At 39.8% G+C, this 19,580-nt stretch overlaps 1 protein-coding gene across 1 annotated transcript in view; it reads left to right on the top strand.

The window, feature by feature from the left end:
• COL2A1 (collagen type II alpha 1 chain) overlaps positions 1–16,026 on the top strand; it is a 97,907-nt gene extending 81,881 nt beyond the window's left edge. The window contains exons 44-54 of the mRNA XM_068267330.1: positions 957–1,064; positions 2,912–2,965; positions 4,337–4,444; positions 7,002–7,055; positions 8,298–8,405; positions 9,957–10,010; positions 10,105–10,212; positions 10,347–10,635; positions 12,253–12,440; positions 12,980–13,222; positions 15,444–16,026. Of these exons, the coding sequence (XP_068123431.1) occupies positions 957–1,064; positions 2,912–2,965; positions 4,337–4,444; positions 7,002–7,055; positions 8,298–8,405; positions 9,957–10,010; positions 10,105–10,212; positions 10,347–10,635; positions 12,253–12,440; positions 12,980–13,222; positions 15,444–15,590 (1,461 nt within the window). The 3' untranslated portion in view covers positions 15,591–16,026. The remainder of the gene's footprint in view (positions 1–956; positions 1,065–2,911; positions 2,966–4,336; positions 4,445–7,001; positions 7,056–8,297; positions 8,406–9,956; positions 10,011–10,104; positions 10,213–10,346; positions 10,636–12,252; positions 12,441–12,979; positions 13,223–15,443) is intronic.
• Positions 16,027–19,580: the final 3,554 nt, after the last annotated feature.

Below are 19,580 nucleotides of genomic sequence, written 5' to 3'. Positions count from 1 at the left end.
AGTTATTTATCATCATTAATCATCACACCACATGTACTCAACTTGTATAAGGTGTTAGACAAGATTACAGTGATAGTTAATTTCAGGTTAAGCATCCAAATCCGCCTACTGAACTCTATACATTTTCTATAAATACACATAATCCGTCCATTAGACTTGGTAAAATAAGTGGTTTTTAAAATAGGACATCTGTAAAAGACAAGCAGCAGTAAACAGATAACAATGGTAAATTCTAAATAAATATTGTATACATAATTAAACTGCAGTTATAGAGTACCCAGCAAGCTCATGGTGAAGCAGAACTCCTGTTTTAAGAAAGCAAACTTTTGTTTTCCATAATTACACTGGACAATCCTAACTTTAAGTTTTTATTGGTTAGGCTAGTTAAGGCTAACAAACAAGGATTCAATAATGTTATGATGAGAACAAAAAGTTATAATTTACATGCAGGTTTCACCATAGGTGATGTCTGATCATGTTGTTATTTGTTCAATTTATGTTGCTTAGGTTTCCTTTAAGGTCATTTGTAAGTTATAGCAGAGCCAGTTTTGCAGTGAAATCTTTTCATTTATGTCAGCAGAATAACTAATACGACTTTCATAAGCAGCAGCTTTACATTGCCTACTGTAGTAGTAATACTGTTGTAATTCACCAACACATTTGACTAAATAAGTGTAATTTGATTTTTCACCGCAACTTTATAAATAGGAGCCTGGCAAAAATAATGTGTTATGCAGACACATGAGACTTTTTGCCTACATGACTGTTTTCATAAATAGGTCCTTAGAGATGTACACATGAAAGTCACTAAAATTTGCTAATGATAGTTTTCACCTACTGATAGAGTTAAAACGTTTAAATGTTGTTGTCAGTCAGCATGTTGTTGGATATTCTTGCTAAGACTGTATATAGGTTTCTATTATGAATAATTGTTGTGGCCATCATTGCTTTGCTAGGGAGAGCCTGGTAAACAAGGAAGCCCTGGAGGTGCTGGTGACCGTGGACCCCCTGGCCCTGTTGGCCCACCTGGTTTGACTGGACCTTCTGGAGAACCTGGACGTGAAGTACGTACTCTTTGATACCCCTCTGATACCCTGTAAATATCAAGCATATCGTTCCACTTTTAAAAGTTATAGCATCTTTATCATTCTACACAATGAATGAAGTCCATGCTCAGACATCTACCCAAGTAGGACAGTAAAGGACAGATCTGTCTTGGAGTTTTCAGGATATTTTAGGCAATAGAGCCCTAGAGAGAGTGTTTAAAGGATGACATCAGTAATTACAAGACATGAAAACCACTGCTTTAAATACTGCCCAGCAACACTGCAACATAACAGTGGTGGGCAATATAAGTTTTGTTTTGTTTGTTAAATGCCATTTTTATTCTGTGTTTCTTACCTTTCCCTCAATATACAAGAGTAATCATTCCCATGGATAAATAACTATATAAGAGTTTACTAAAATAAACCTAAGATCAGCCAAGCCAGAGTTTGATGAACAATGGTAACCATGCCTGAAATACACTACACTGTAATAGGGAAACATAAAAATATCTTGTATTAATAAGACCCAGCTAAAGTATTTCAAACTAATTAATGAAGAGGCCTGCAGCTATTTAAACCCTCATATTTTATACCTTCACTAGGATGGGGCAGCCATATTGGATTTTTTTTTTCTAGAACATAGATTAGACTAGTATCTTTTATCTGGTGGCAGGGCCGGCCCTAGACTTTTTGCCGCCTGAGGCAAAATTAGAAAAAATCGCAGAGCTGGAGGGATAACTGGCAGAAAGGGGGTATTGGGCCTAGCGGTGGGGAGGGGAGTCGGACCCCCCCCCTCCCTCTCCTGGGTCCCCCGATCTGCGCTCCTCCTCCAGCATTAAGTACCAGCCTGCATAGGATGACGAGGCAACGGGCGGGGGAATCACTCACCTCTTCCGCGTTCCATCGTGCGCTCCACTGACGTCACTTCTTGCAAGGCCATCCACTTACAATACAGTGGGCGGCGTTGCCGGAAGTGACGTCAGTGGAGCACACGATGGAACGTGGAAGAGGTGATTGATTCCCCCGCCCGTTGTCTCTTCATCATATGCAGGCTGGTACTTAGCGTTGGAGGAGGAGCGCAGATCGGGGGACCGACCGCTAGGCCCAATACCCCCTTTCTGCCAGCTACCCCTCCAGCTCGGCGGGCGGCCCCCAGCATCCATGGACAGGCGGGTGCCGCCTCCCCAGATCTGCCGCCTGAGGCAAATGTTTCACCCCGCCTCATGAGCGGGCAGGCCCTGTCTGGTGGTATGTACCATGCAGATTCCCACACTCCCTAGTATTACCTTTTATTTACTACAGATTATATAATTTACCCATAATGCTCCTGTAAGGCAGAGGCAGAAAATGATTTCCCTTACACTGTAGATAATAACTTATTTATCCACTTTGAGGTTAAAGTTTAATCACTTGGACCAAAGTAAATACTATTCAAAAGGAGATGATTGGAATATACTGTAATTCAAACCTTTGTTTCCAAAGTTCTTCCAAACACTTATTATAAAATTATACATATTATAATGATTACTAGGGAACATTTTATTGCTTATTGCTAAGTTCAGAGGTGCAGTAATAATAACATTGTTCGGCTTTAAAATAAGCGGTGAGGTCATGAAATTTACTACATACTAAGGTGTAGAATTAATTTCTTCTTGGGTGTTGTACTCAATGAAAATAAAACACAACAGGGTTAAATAATGATGTACTCCTAATGTACCATTCAAAAAATACTGAATGAATACAGTGAAAGTTCAGTCAACACAAAAGCTTCAGATCTTAGTATATAGTTAGGTATAAGAGTGAATGGCATCTTTTGAGAAATGTGAACTGAGAATAATCTTGTGTACTTTTGTATTCTCCTATAGGGAAACCCTGGATCTGATGGTCCCCCTGGTCGCGATGGTTCCACTGGTGTGAAGGTGAGGTTTTTGCTGAATAATCTTAGCAACACTGGCAAAACTTAGGTGGCATAATAGACAGCAATTCTGCATTGATGTTTTTAATATTTGGGTGCTGAACCTTTCAATTCTACCTATCAATGTTTTAAGATGTTTCTTCAGATTATAGAAAGTATAACTCAAGATGAAACATTTCTGATAATAGATAAAAAATAAGCATTTTCTGCATGCAGTTGAATTTCTATAGTTAATCCCATGGACAGTTACTTCAACCATGCCCTGATATAATTTCTTCAGGCTAAAATGTGGATGGATACCCTAAAGTTGCTGCCCTGAACTCTTTATAACATTGCTTGGTATATTGTGAACTAGATGAAAGTCCTTGATTAAGTCTACACCAGATTTGTGTGATAGATCTCTATCATCTCACCAGGAGTGTAAATATAGGGGATCAGACCCTGCAACTGCAAGGGGATATATGGCTGTGGGGTCTAAGGCCAAACTACTTACCCACCCTTGCTTTTATACATGGGTCCATTCTCAAGAGCAGGTATTGTTTTGCATTCACTTGTTCTAGGTGAGCAGAGTCATGATGGCTATACTTGTTATATGAACCCTGGCATATGGGACCCCAGGCTGGGCCAGGAAAGGAAAGGAAAGGAAAGGGAGAGCTAATAATGGAGATTTGTAGTTATGACTCTGCATTGGTGGGCTGATAACGGAGATTTGCAGCAAATCTATACCTACAACATAGTCAGTTTTTTTTAACCCACTTGTATGTAAATGCCATATAAGTAGACCGTTTCATTACACCTTACAAAAGGGACAATAAAACACAACTTCCAAGAGAATGACTCCTCTTTACTATTGAACAAATCAGCGGTCACTAGAGCATCTAGGTTAAAAGTTCAAAATTCAAGTTAAAACTCCCCTGAATTTTTAGACTTTTTTTCAAAAAGGAGCATTTGGTATCCTGGCTACTCATCAAAAGGCTCCTACAGGCAGCAGCAAAGTTCACCGCTGTTCTGCCTGAATGGTCCTAGCTAATCCAGGCTACCTGGATCACACATGAGTAGAGTTGAGGGCTAATTTAACATCGGTAGCACCATTTTAACAACTGGAGGGAGTATGGGAAAAGGCCAAATTCATAGCTTCACTACATTTTTTAGAAAATTAAAGGAGGTGAAGCGTGTGTAATGGTGGGCCATGTAAGGGTCACATAAAACTGGGTTGGGTGCTGAGCAGTAGGTTGGCCAACCAGATCTAGGCTAACATGTTTAAAAAACTTTAATTTCCATAACATTGCAATTCAGTTACTGGAAGGAACGAAAGTCAAGAAAAGCTTTTAGGGGAACCAATGTACATTTTTAACCAACTCTTTATATATTTTAGGGTGACCGTGGTGAGACTGGCCCTCTAGGTGCTCCTGGAGCTCCTGGTTCCCCTGGTGCCCCCGGCCCTGTAGGTCCAACTGGAAAACAAGGAGACAGAGGAGAATCTGTAAGTATATTTTGTAACGTGTATGCTTAAATAGGTACTTCATTAATCTTCAAAGGCACACCTTATGAAATTGACATCCTTATTCTAACCCTTGGCCATATTTATAATTTGCACATTTGTATTTAGCATCTGACTTGTTTTCTGAAGAATTGTAGATAGATCTTAACTGCAAAGCTTGAAATTTGAATGAAATATTATAGACTATCATTGACCTTTGTTTTAGTTCCATTTGACCTGCTTTGCTTTGCAGTCTGTTTCCTAAATGTAGCTTTTGCTATTGTCCTGCCTCTGAAGTGCTTTGTCCATTGCAATGAATTTAATTAGTGGCAATGAGGAAATTATATTAAAATGTTCATGAAATACAAAATAAATTGCCATTCAAATACAAACACCCCCAAACGTAAGTTTTTTATACTATATATATCTATATCTATATAATTACATACATATAGGGCAGCACGGTGGTGTAGTGGTTAGCCCTCTCACCTTGCAGCACTGGGTCCCTGTTTCGAATACCAGCCAGGTCAACATCTGCAAGGAGTTTGTACGTCCTCCCCGTGTCTGCGTGGGTTTCCTCCGGGCACTCATGTTTCCTCCCACATCCCAAAAACATACGGATACATTAATTGGCTTCCCCCTAAAATTGGCCCTAGACTACAATACATACACTACACAATACATACATAGACATAAGACTATGGTAGGGATTAGATTGTGAGCTCCTCTGAGGGACAGTTAGTGACAAGACTATGTATACTCTGTACAGCGCTGCGAAAGATGTAAGCGCTATATATATACTAAATAATAATAACGTCAAGTAAACTATGATCAAAGACTACTTTCTTTATTAAGACAACACAGAACATTGATCCTGCATTCATGTAACTACCCAAAATGTTCAGCTAAATATGGGTAAAATATCTCAAATTGTAAATTAGCCTTTGCACAGTATTGAAAAACAAAAATTTGCTTTCCTAAAACAGAAAGAATTTGCGATAATTCAGGTTGGAGTGAGCTCGAGATGTCTCCCCGAGCACCACTGCTGAATATATGCAAATTAACCATTGTACCCTTAGAAGCTAAACACACCTCCAGGACCGCTGGAATGCAATGATGTGTCAGCTTGTTAAATTGTACAGAGCCATAATAATCCAACATGCATACAGACTGTTTCGGATTGTTTGATCCTCATCAGTGCATGGCATGGATTAATTTGGCTCTATGGAGTAGGGCTTGTAAACCGAGAGGTACAGACTAACCAGCAAGCTCATGGTGACCCAGAACTCATTGGAGTGTGTAAGGGACTACAATGGTCCTAAAAGCCCCCTTACTAAGATGTTAAGAAAAACAAAAATTTGCTTTCCTAAAACAGAAAGAATTTGCGATAATTCAGGTTGGAGTGAGCTCGAGATGTCTCCCAGAGCACCACTGCTGAATATATGCAAATTAACCATTGTACCCTTAGAAGCTAAACACACCTCCAGGACCGCTGGAATGCAATGATGTGTCAGCTTGTTAAATTGTACAGAGCCATAATAATCCAACATGCATACAGACTGTTTCGGATTGTTTGATCCTCATCAGTGCATGGCATGGATTAATTTGGCTCTATGGAGTAGGGCTTGTAAACCGAGAGGTACACGGTTTACAAGCCCTACTCCATAGAGCCAAATTAATCCATGCCATGCACTGATGAGGATCAAACAATCCGAAACAGTCTGTATGCATGTTGGATTATTATGGCTCTGTACAATTTAACAAGCTGACACATCATTGCATTCCAGCGGTCCTGAAGGTGTGTTTAGCTTCTAAGGGTACAATGGTTAATTTGCATATATTCAGCAGTGGTGCTCTGGGAGACATCTCGAGCTCACTCCAACCTGAATTATCACAGTATTGAACATAGGCAGATGCTAATTAAAATTAATGTTATTTTTTATGACTGAATGAGTCAGTCAGTAAACTAAAATGAAAACATTACTCTTGTAAAAAAAATATATAAAGTTTAGTGTTGTAGAAAATGTTAACTTAAATTGTATTAACATTCAAAATCCAAATTTGTATTTCATTGCAATCATAGCAACAGTACACCAATTGCTGTACAGCACATTATTGACTTATACGGCACCAACATTCTCTGAACAGGAAATGACATTTTCACAGGCACCATTTTCATGTAGAATTTTTTTCTGTGCTCTGATGATTGAGGTTGCCTACCTAATAGGTGTGCCCAAGTATCTTGTTTCTATTTTTTTATATTCCTGAGACTGACCATATAATTATAGCAGCTTGACACTCCCACTTAGTAATGTCAGTAGTTCAATGTGTCACTGTAATTATAAAAGAAGCAGATAAGAATTCACAGTTGACTAATCACTGAATGTAAAGAGTTGGCCTGGAGCGGGTCGTGCCCCCCAAAACACTGGACTATTATTTTATGCATTGTACCTCTACTGACCTTATTTATTTAAGCTGGAAATGAAACAAAAACCTGGAAAAATACCCTGTCAAGTTGTTTATGGAATATGTTTAATGAAATATTTATGCTTTATTTTAGGGTCCACAAGGTCCTTTGGGTCCATCTGGTCCCGCTGGAGCTCGCGGTCTGCCAGTAAGTAACATTTTCCATTTACCACTACCATGGAATAATATATCTGCTGTATACTTGTGACAGCTTTAGAAAACATAATATTTAGGGCCTGTTTCCACTATAGCGAATTTGCATGCATTAGCCGCATGCAAATTCGCATATGCAATGTATTTCAACGGGCCTATTTCCATTACAGGCGAAATTCGCTTCCCACCGCAGGTGAAAAAAAAACTGGCTACCTCTGTAACAATTTTCCACGTGGTTTAGCCGTTTTCGCGGTCACGCGTACGCGTTTGTGCGTGCAGATGTCAATAGTAATAAATGGCGAGAGGAAAATTGAAATAAAAATTGTGTATACATGTGAGCTCGCATGAAAAAAAGCGCCTGCATATGCACTTAAATTTGCATACGCATGCAAATCCGCAAACTATTTTTTCTATGCGGATTCAACTAGGTATAGTGGAAACGGGCCCTTAACGGACCTTTTTCTGATGCTGACCAGACACAAGATTTATCACTCAATGAAATGACCAGTCTTTTATCAGTTTGGTAAAGCCATACAGCACAGTAGTAAGTGGCTCAGTAAGTGGCTTCAGTGGCACTGGCAAATGTACTAAATGGAAGATTACTGTATCTCGGGGGCAAGGTATAGCATTGGGTGTTTAAATATCCAGGCATTGCAGTGATGTTAGGTTTTATCACCCCACGCATACGGCAATGTAATGTAAAATGGCTTAATTAGCGATGACAGTTAGGACTTGCGCACACAAGTAGCCATGTGTTTACAGCAATACACGGTACTAGTTTTGTGCAATGTTGCACTGCTGACCCCATTCAATAACGCAGACCAAAATGTGTGCAGCAATGTGTTCTCTGAACACACTGCAGCACAGCAAATAAATGGGACCATCAGAAAGTGCTGTATATGCCCTGTCTGATATACTTACATAGTGCACACTGTACACATTGCTGAAATCTGCACAGTGACGCACAAGTGTGCATAACCCGTTTGTCTATGTATGAACATATTACACTTGTTTTGTGCAAAATTACTGATAAAGTGCACGCTGATCACTGTGCTAACAGCATATTTGACTGATTACGACTATGCATTTTACATGTGAGAAACAAAAGATGAAATAAGCAGCAGCACTGTTTACACAATCTCTGTACAGAAATACCATAACAAGTAAAAAGATGGGTTGTCATATTACTTTGTTGAACGTTTTAGTGCTTTTGTTGAAACTCTTTCCTGTGTTTTAGGGTCCTCAAGGTCCACGTGGTGACAAAGGTGAAGCTGGTGAGGCTGGAGAGAGAGGTCAGAAGGGTCACAGAGGTTTCACTGGTCTTCAGGGTCTGCCCGGACCTCCAGTAAGTAAAATTGCCAAGGAAAATCTGAATTCGTATGTTTCAGTAGAATTAAAAAATAATATAATCGTGTATTGTCCTATAAGGATTTATTATGTGTGTTTGTATTAAAGCAAGTGAAAGCTTCTGATTTCTTTTTATATCAGCTTCATGTAATCCCTTGCATATGGGCAGAGGCGTATCTAGGGAAAACTGCACCTATGGCAAACACTGAAATCTGCCCCTGGGGAAGGTTGTGGATGGCACTCCCTCCAGATATTTTAACATGTAGCCTCTGTTGAATTGATTATGTCCAAGTTGAAGTGAAGCATGGCCTGTAAGAATGGAGTATCGTAATAGGTCAGCCCATAAGTATCCTCCAAGTTACGGTTAAGCAGCTTTTTTCCTTTAAAAGATGCAACCAGGCAGCAGAATGTCCCCCTGATGAAAACTAGTATCTGTATGGAGAACACCAAGGATGCTATGGAGCAGCACCCCCAATATGAGGCGCCCATGGCACATTCCATACCTGCACCCCTGTAGATACGCCTCTGCATATGGGTCTATAAATTGTGAGGAAAAAAAATTGTGTATCAGACCTATTTAGGGCATAAACTACAAATTGTAGCAAAGAACTGAGACATAATAGAAAACTGCCATCATTAGCATCTAATTGACTCTATTTTACTGACACAGAGTTCTGGTGGATTTCAGTAACTAGGAATTTAAATTGATATACCAAACTACATTGAAATAAGTAGGTAATGTTGTATTGGTGTCACTGCAAAATGCACAGTGACAAATCAAAATCACATAGTGCCATTATTTTATAGAAGAGATGTGTGCATCTCTCCACACCGCTGGCCATGTGATTTGGACATTCCAAAGTTAGCAAAGCATCCCAGGATTTCTAATGAGGAAACCCAGCTCTACCTGCATGCCTACAAATGCCCAAACTAAATAAGACAGAGTAGAACTGAAGGTATTTTCTTTCCATGACAGTAACGCTACAAAGTCTGACCTCAGAACAACAAGCTATTACGGGATTTTTTTCTAAGGCTTACTTGAAATTTGCCACTTAAAATTGCAAGTTACAAAAAATGTTACATTTGTAGGAAATACAGTACTTATTTACCTGCATAAGAATCCTTTTTAGGTATTGATAGTAAATAGGTATTTTAGGTATTAATAGTAAATATGAATAACACCTTAAAAAACAGTCCCTATAATAAACATTATGTGTGCCTATTCATTTGTTTTAATATAACAATTATCAGATACTATCATATTTAGCTGACACTATTATAATTGGGCAGGTTCAAAAGCAATAAATAACCGAACAGGTTCAAAAAGATGCAACAAAAGTAAACAAATCACCTCTGTGTTATTTTTGTATGGATAATTCTAGTTAAATCAGAGCAGAATGTATGTGCATCAAGGACATCCAAATATCTGAAATAAAATATTGTGCAATATAGTCAGCCATTATGCCATTTATCACATAGTACTATATGTAATCTTGTCTTTAAACAATGTTTATTTAACCTAAACTTACTTTTTTTTTTTACCATTTAGGGTACTGCTGGTGATCAAGGTGCTACTGGTGCTTCTGGTCCTGCTGGTCCAAGAGTAGGTGTCTAATTGACTAAAAATATTATTATTATTATTACTATTGATACCTTCATTTAGAAAGAATTTTATAATGTATTCTTATCTTGTTTAGGGTCCTCCTGGTCCCATTGGTCCTTCTGGCAAAGATGGTTCTAATGGTCTGCCTGGTCCAATTGGTCCACCTGGTCCTCGTGGTCGTAGTGGTGAAACTGGTCCTGCTGTAAGTACCAAGTCAACTTTATTTAAGTAAAACAATTCAACATGCTTATGGTATATTATTGTTTGCAACAGCAATCATGCTATTGAATGATGTCCTAATACTGCAATATTCTTTACTGATGACCATTCATATAGGGTCCTCCTGGTACACCTGGTCCACCTGGTCCTCCTGGTCCTCCTGGTCCTGGTATTGACATGTCTGCATTCGCTGGCCTATCTCAGCCTGAGAAAGGACCCGATCCTCTCCGTTACATGCGTGCTGACCAAGCCTCTAGCAACCTTCGCCAGCACGATGTTGAGGTCGATGCCACTCTGAAATCGCTGAACACCCAAATTGAGAATATTCGCAGCCCAGATGGAACTAAGAAAAACCCAGCTCGTACTTGCCGTGACCTTAAACTTTGTCATCCTGACTGGAAGAGTGGTATGTGACTTTAGATACATTTCTTTTGCTTAATCTGATCTTTGCCATATTCCGCATATCTAAGCAACATTGTTTTACTGATGCAGGGTGCTATGTAATCCTACTGGCTAGACGTGCAGAATGTGATGTCTAACTTTCTTAGGCAGTGCTATCTAAATCTAATTCTGAAAATGACATTACCTGCATCTGACACTCTTTTGCTAACTCTAGAGGCTCGTACACACGCTGTACTACAGGGAACGACGGGTTCGTCAGACCCTACCGCTGTACACACGTACTGTACACACGCTGTACTGTCGCTGGAACGCCCGCCCAGTGGGAGGGTCTGACGGACCCGTCTTTCCCTGTAGTACAGCGTGTGTACGAGGCTTAACTCTAACAGTTCATTTTTTTGTCTCTAATCTCCTCTGAGATAAAATGTTTATATTAATGGGGGAGAAGGCCAGTTCAGAAGGCCATTATCTAGCTGTTAACTGCATCAAATGGACAGGTTGGAAGTTGAAATACCTGAGGAACCACAATTTGCATGGAAAACCCACCAACTTCCTGAAGTGATAAAGACATTGAGTGATGGACTATATAATGGGCTTGATTCACTAAACCGCGATAACTCAAATATCAATGTACAAAATGGAGACGGCACACAGATGGCTTCAGTAGAACAACTGTATTATAGCATGCAGAGGCACACAAACAAAATGTTTCGGGCAGAGCCCTTCCTCAGGTGGACACCTGAGGAAGGGCTATGCCCAAAACATGTCGTGTGTGTGCCTGTGCATGCTATAATACAGTTGTTCTACTGAAGCCATCTGTGTGCCGTCTCCATTTTGTACATTGTACTACGGTTGTGCAGGAGTGGTGTACCTGCAGGAGGTGGGCACCGACACTGAGGTCTGTCTATCAGGCCTGGAAAGGTGTGTGACGGGAGAATATCTGAAGATAACTCAAATATCACACCTCATCAAAGATATCACACCTTATCAAGTTAACACGCCTTATCAGAGTAGCATAGCGAGCGCTACGAACCCACAGGGGCTCAGGGCAGGACGAGTGCCATTGCCAATTAGCAGGCATATGTTTGTAGCGCTCGCTATGCTACCCTGATAAGGCGCGTTAACTTTGATGAGGTGTGATATCTTTGATAAGGTGTGATATCTTTAATAAGGTGTGATATTTGAGTTATCACGGTTTAGTGAATCAAGCCCCTTGTGTGAGGCTTCATCCACAGTGGGATGTTGCGGAGCTGCGTTATAAACTTTTATAACGCAACTTACTGCACTGCAATGCTAATCCTATGGGATGTTCACAGTGCCACGTTAGCGACGCATTGTAACGTTTAGAGCTATTACCTCTAAACGCACACATTACCAGGTACAGGAAAGCATACTTTTCATTGCCTGTATGCTTTACTGTGCCTACTGTATGGGACGATAACGCAGCATTAATGTGCATTACCACCTTTTTTTGCATTTGCGTTGTAATGCTGCATTGTGACTTTCGTATTACAACGCAACGTCCCACTGTGAATGAGGCATCAAGAAACATTTAGCTTTCTGTGTACTAGCTGATCATTAAATCATACCTTGCCATTCATTGAAACTGTCATTTTTTGTCTAGGCGAGTACTGGATTGATCCTAACCAAGGTTGCACAGTTGATGCCATCAAGGTCTTCTGTAACATGGAAACTGGAGAATCATGCGTAAACCCAACTCCAAGCAAGATCCCCAAGAAGAATTGGTGGTCAAGCAAGACCAAGGAAAAGAAACACATCTGGTTTGGAGAGACAGTCAATGGTGGCTTCCAGGTAAGTACAGCACCCTGATCAGTTTGTCTAAAAGCGTAATGGGCCTCACGCTTCAGCTGTAGAACAGTTTCTGTTCTTTTCTTAGTAGCCATTCAGCTTTTCTCTTTTCTGTTACAAGCACAGGTCAGAATACAGTATGTACGTGTTTCTAGGAGAGGGGCAGAAAATGTTCTGCAATAAGGCACTTTCTAAATGACCCAAATCTCTTCAGATCTATGGAACAGAAGACATTATTCAAAGTGTTCTGGGTCTTTTAACCATTTATCTACATTTTCAAGAAAGGTCACATATGGAACCAGATATTTTGTGAGGTTACTTACCTCTGGGACTGAGAATGAGGCAGTGATGGACATTTTTAAGAAGAAATTAGGGAAGATATCCCAGATATTATGACAGAATACATAATATAATTATATAATGTTCAGACAAAGCAAAGACCATAGATTCCCTTTGCATTAATTATGTTGTTTAAATGCGGATTGCTTAAAAAAGGTATCATTTTTTTACCATTCTAAAATACTATAAATTTTCCATTGCAGTTCAGCTATGGTGATGACAGCTCAGCGCCCAACACTGCCAGCATTCAGATGACCTTCCTGCGCCTGCTGTCTACGGATGCATCACAGAACATCACCTACCACTGCAAAAACAGCATTGCTTTCATGGATGAAGCATCAGGAAACCTGAAGAAGGCTATACTCCTCCAAGGCTCTAACGATGTTGAGATCAGAGCTGAAGGCAACAGCAGGTTCACATACAACGCCTTGGAAGATGGTTGCAAGGTAAATATAATGAAGAAACTTTCATGAAAATGGCATCTAGTGTTAAGAATGAGGATCCTTATTTATTTAAAGGCTTTGAGTTTAGGCCATACATGTCAAACTCCAGCCCATGGGCCAAATCTGTCTGACAGAGCCATCAAATTTGACCCTCAAGTGGTTTCCCCACTTTTGGGCATTATGTTTGGCCCACTCTACGCCGCCAGGGAAGCTATATTGGAGGTGATGCCCTATATCACCAAGGAAGCCATATGGAGGAGCAAGGGGGGAAGCACTAGACACCAGGGAACTGTATGGGGGGCTCACTAGAAACCAGGGAACTGTATAAGGGATGGAAGAGGGGCTCGAGACACCAGGGAGTTGTATAGGGGAGGGAGAAGGCATTAGACACCAGGGAACTGTATAGGGGAGAGAGGGGACCACTAGACACCAGAAACTGTATAGGGGAGTGGGGGCCATTAAGACACCACGGAACGGTATAAGGGAGGGAGATGGCCATTAGACATTGAGGTTGGCCTGCAACTTGGTCCCAGTGGTCACTTTCGGCGAACTTTGTATTTGAGTTTTACACTCCTGGTTTAGACAGATAACCTGATAAATGCAGACCGTCAGAGTTTTCAGTCATAAAGGTACTCACAAGAGCAATATTTTTGCTGGTTTTCCTGAAGCACAACATCCATAAAGGGCCGAAGAATATGCTTCTTCAATGATAACATTATCACAGTGAATGGGACATATAAACAATACAGAGTTTAATCAAATATGCAGGTATATTATTGTGAGCTCCGTAGCAGACAAAAAGTAGTTCCTCACCACTGACAGGGCATGTGACGTATGCAGGAAATTTCCATATCTACTATATCTGTACATATTTTGGGGTCATTTGTCCCTGTATATCAAGCATCAGTATAAGAAGAAAAGCTCCAGGTGCAGCTCACCATAATGTATAAAACACAACTTTTAATGATCTTCAGTAAAATATTTCCATGCAGCTATAAAATTGCAAACAAGATAATACTTATCAGGCACACGATGACAAACAGAGGTGCGGAGGATAGTCGACGGCCGTTTCACCCCCAAATCAGGGCTTTCTCGAGACCGACCCTGTATGTACCTTTCATATTCAGGAAACATTAGTGGTACATGACCTTAGTAGTAAGCATCTTAAAGAGAGTCTGAAGCCATAAAAATACCTCTTTTTATTGGCCAGTTCTATTAAGCATTGAGATCATAGCTGATATACGCCACATTCTCACGGCAGAACGATGCATTTAAACCCCCAAAATCCCCGGGGCAAAATTCAGAGATCCTTCCTGGAAGAGGCAGAGTTTTGCGCAGTAGCTCTGCCCTGCTCGAGTCAATCTCTGCTTCTCCCTGCCCCTTTCAGTCTTCTTTCACTGAGAGGGGCGGGGAGAGGTGGAGATCGGCAGAGATTGACTGGACTGGAGGAAGAGCTACAGCGCAAAGCTCTGCCTCCCCCGGGCAGCAAAGTCCACAACCTTGAAAGTCGTGGAATTTTGCCTTGGGATTTTGGGGGTATAAATACCTCCTTCTGCCACGGTGCATCACTTATGATCTTAATGCTTAATAGAACTGGCCAATAAAAATAGGTCATTTTTATGGCTTTAGACTCTTTTTAAAGTGTACCTGTAGGGAAACAAAAAATGCCCCAAAGGGGTACTCACCTCAATAGAGGGAAGCGTCTGCATCCTCCAGAGGATTCCCCCGTCCTCCTCCATCAGGCCGTTCGAGCACTGTCCCCTCCGGAAAACCTTCAGCAAGGGCTTCTCGATGGCTCGCACATGCACAGGGTCTCGGGCTTCAGCATGAAAAGCACAACCCGATGCTACTGTAGCATTGGCCCCAAAAGGGCTTGGCTTTTTCCACGGAAGCCCCAGTGGGTCTGTGATATTGTACATGCGTAGTGCAGTTGCATGCTTGCAAGCTTGGGTGGTCTCAGTGCTGGAATGGCCTGGTGGAGGAGGATGGGGGAAGCATCCGGAGGATCTAGAGGCTTCCCTCTCCTGAGTGAATATCTGTTTTTTTTTTTAAATTCTCACAGGTTTACTTAGGTATTAGGTCTTCTGCATCCTTCATAGGGAGATTAGGAGAACAGCTCATAGGCTGGTAGACAAAGAATGATATAGTGACAATAGTTTGCTTGTATAACTCTATGGTATTAATGTCTGCTTAAACTAACCTCTGTTTACTTTGTTCTTTCTAGAAACACACTGGCAAATGGGGCAAGACAGTAATTGAATACAGGACACAGAAAACTTCCCGCCTGCCCATTGTAGACATTGCACCTATGGATATTGGTGGAGCTGATCAGGAATTTGGCGTTGACATTGGCCCAGTTTGCTTCTTGTAAAAACCAAAAAGTAAATAAAAATAAGTAAAAACCCTAAGGACCTGAGTACTTTCCAATCACTTTTAGGACTTCTGCACTGAATGGCTGAACCGACCCCAAATTTCCATTCATCCATGCGCTTACATTTTGGACACTTTTATTTTGTAATGCAAGGCCAGAACTGGGCAGACTACGGAAATAAAATCATGGTATTATTTATTTATTGTCTTCCTGTAAGACCTATGGGTCAGGTGAAGGTGTGACACTAACTGGCATGATTGAAGGCCCCTCCCCCAAACTGATGTACGAAGTGCAGTTTAAAGCATCCCTCCCCCCCTCACAGTGTATACCAGCAGAAGTACTGTGTGTCATTGAACGAAATGGTGCTATTGTTGTAAAAAAGTTTGTATTTTGTAACATCAACTGATATAAAAATAACTTTTTTTGGAAAGTACAAGTTGATCTGAGCTTTGTTCTTTTTTATTTTATTTTTATTAATACTGTAGATAGCAAAGAAAAGTTCCAGGATTTCAAGTTTGTCTGCCCTTTGTTTTTTTTAATTTCCAGTACGAGATGAAGGAAGTTTAGGGCAAAATCTACAACTTCCCAGGTTTAAGCTACCTCACACTAATTAAAAAACAAAAACTAGAAAGAAGAATAATCTTGAAGCTGAACTAAACATACAATGGGAGCTACAAAATCGTGGATGGAGAGATCGTGGGTCGTTATGTCAAGATAAGGTGTTTGCCTTATTCTTCTGGGTTCTCCATTTAGTCGAAGACTAAAGAGATGGATCAAAGACCAAGGATCAAGATGAATCAGTAGCTGTGAGAATGGTAACTTTAAGCGTTGCTGTTTTGTGGTGGAACTTGGACAATGCCAAAGTTTAGCAGCTAGAGTCAATAAAATCAGTATTTGTAGTAGGCAAGTGGATGATTTATCTTATTCAGGTGAAAGCCATTCAAAAGTATTTTTTTTTGTTTAATTTTCTTCCAAATTATGTTTGTGAATTTTTGACCCCTGTATCCTTTTCCCTAGAAAACTTAGCAACTTTGAATTTCACTTTGCAAAGTTACGAGGGACAAAAAGGTTGACAATTTTTTTGGGCCCAGAGGGGGTGGGGGGAAAGCAAAACCAGAACTGATAAAGAAATATGTACTATTTTGTATATGTAAAATAGATATTTTTTTTTATTTTGCAATACTGATTTTCCGCATGGTAGGCTAGTGTACATGTCCAACATCAACACTAATCTTTCTTGTGAAATAATTGTCTTACTGTATCTTATTTTCTCATTTCTCCACCCTTCCTTCTCTTCCGCAATAAAGATAGAAGCTTTTTCTATTAAAAAAAAGTAAAACACTTTTTTTTTGTTGGATTTTTTTTTATTTGTATTAAATTCCGTCCTATGATGTAATCTTTGTTGAATGATGTTAATCTTATCTGGGATATTTCATGACAGAAGGAAACAACACAAATAAAAGTTTTAATTAAAAACATATCATCAGGCTTTTTATTTTAATGGGATTTCATGTGACACCTCATCTCTATAGTTTTGAGATTTGGATTCAATATTAAAGATAAAAATTATAGAAAAATGAAGACCAAGCTCAGCACAACTTTTACAGGGTGTGTAAAAATTGTAATGTTTGGTCTCGAGTGCTTTTTTAAACCATTAGTTTAAAGGACAACTCTCGCCAAGCAACGTTTATAAAGATGGTTTGTAAAGTTAATAAATTTTACAATTTTTAAGGAGAAGAACTGTGTGATTTTGTTGTTTCCATAACACGTTAATAGCTTTGAAGAGTACTAGACATGATATCTTTTTTAAGGTTATTTATACTCAGATTTATTAGTTCCATTGTGTCAAATGTTTTATTTTCTTTAAGGGAAACTGTGGTGAAAATAAACTGATGAGATAAACAATTGTACCATATCTATCCTTCTACTCCTTAAAATGCGACTTTTTGAGATATCCCCAGTTTTATTTTATGTTTAAATCTACTTTTTATGTTTTTAATTTTTCATTGTCTGCTAAATGACACAGCCTTTAAGTAGAGCTAAATTCTGTGAACTATTGACCCTTTTATCTCTTCCCTCCTCTCAAGCTGTTCTCTGTAAGAAAAGTGCTTTGTGGCTGTAATTCCTTATCATGAAGGGTTACGCTGTAGTTTGACTGGAGAGAAACTGTTACTTGCATACCTCAGTGAGAGAGAAAATAAAAAAAAAGAACACAGCCTAGATATCTATATGCTTGGCACTGTACATACACATGTTTATCATATAAGTTTACTTTCACCTGGGTATTCCTTTAAGGGTATGTTTGCACTACAGCAAATCTGCATGTGTTAATTGCATGCAGATTCGCATAACCTATTACAAATAATGGGACTGTTTCCATCTGTGTGGGATTCTGTGCGGTTTGTCGTGCAGAAAAAAATCTGCATGGCAGAACCATCAGAATTCGCACGCCACACACCCGCGCGCGATTCGTTGGTAATATAAATAAATAGGAAAACCGCAAGCGTTGTAGTCTTGCAGTTTACCCGTGCGTTTTTGTTTAAAAACCTATGTCAATCCTTGTCGGCATTGACAGGGTTAAAATCGCGTTGTGAAAACCGCGAGCGATTCCGCGTGAAAATACGCATAGAAATGGCAACGAAACCGCAACCGCATGCGGATTCGTTGCCACGATTTTCCTGCAGAAACCGCGCCGCAGTAGTGGAAACGTACCCTAACAGAATTATGGCCATATTAGTGCACTGACTGTATGTGACAATATTTCTATTTGTACTAAGGGTCATTTCTTTAAATAATAGCTTGGAGAGTCAATGTCTCATTAGATTTCAAAATATACTCATTTTACCTTGTCATTTATTACAACTTATATTTATGAGCTGTTATGAGGTCAAACCTCTTTTTATATCTATTGAACAGATGTCAGACTTAGAAAACTTGATGCAATTTTCCATCAGATTGATGGTCGAATCAATTATTTCCGAGAGGTATGATCAGATTTCCGATTGTTTTTCTGATCACTTATATACAAAATTGATCAGAAAAACAATCAGAAATTAGATTGGACCTGTCGGAAATAATCAATTTGACCGACAATCTGACAGAAAATCGCATCGTTTGTAACAGGCATAATTCTTTAAGAAATTACTGCAAATGCAAATAAAAAAAAAATCATATACAGTGCTCAGCTTTTTAATTTTTTGAGAAATGTTACTTCACATCAGAAATGATTCATATTGGGCTGAAATATAAATGTTAAAGTACACTTGAACTGAGAGGGATATAGTGCCTGCCATATTGATTTCCTTTTCAACAATACCAGTTGCCTGGCAGTCCTGGTGATCTTTCATGCATCAGTAGTGTCGGAATCACACACCTGAAACAAGCATGGGGCAAATCCAGTTAGATTTCAGTCAGAAACATCTGATCTGCATGCTTCTTCGGGGTCTATGGCTAACAGTATCAAATACAGAAGCTCAGCAGAACAGCCGGGCAATGTGCATTGTTTAAAAGGAAATAAATATGACAGCCACCATATTGCTGTCAAATCAGGTGTGCTTTAAAGTTGATAATTAAGGTTACATTCACACTATCCCCGATTACTTACGGAATAATTCTGCAAGTAAATTCACTGTCCATACAACTGCATGGGCCTGTCCCCGTCTGCCTTTTGAAAATTACACTGTCCTAACTGCAGTAAGTATCTGGATAACGTGTAAGAATACGTTCACATTTAATAGACATTGATCAGGGTTTGAAATAACGTGTGTTTTATAATACCATGCAGTGTGCAATGCAGTACACACACTTTGCAAGAAACATTCTTTAGTAGCGGGTCCCGTCAAAGCAATGCACAGGATGCAGTGAGTTTACCATGCAATGTGTGCGTTTACAGTAGCAGTGAAGCATACTTTCATTGTACTGTATGCTCCTCTGTATGGCCACATCATATGACTAACACCTGATGTGTTTTTTCGGCACTGTTGCAATCCT

The sequence above is a fragment of the Hyperolius riggenbachi genome, chromosome 2 (genome assembly GCF_040937935.1).
Source record: "Hyperolius riggenbachi isolate aHypRig1 chromosome 2, aHypRig1.pri, whole genome shotgun sequence".
Lineage (NCBI taxonomy): Eukaryota > Metazoa > Chordata > Amphibia > Anura > Hyperoliidae > Hyperolius > Hyperolius riggenbachi.
The sequence above is the reverse complement of the archived record's forward strand: the minus strand, read 5'-3'. Positions and strand labels throughout refer to the sequence as shown.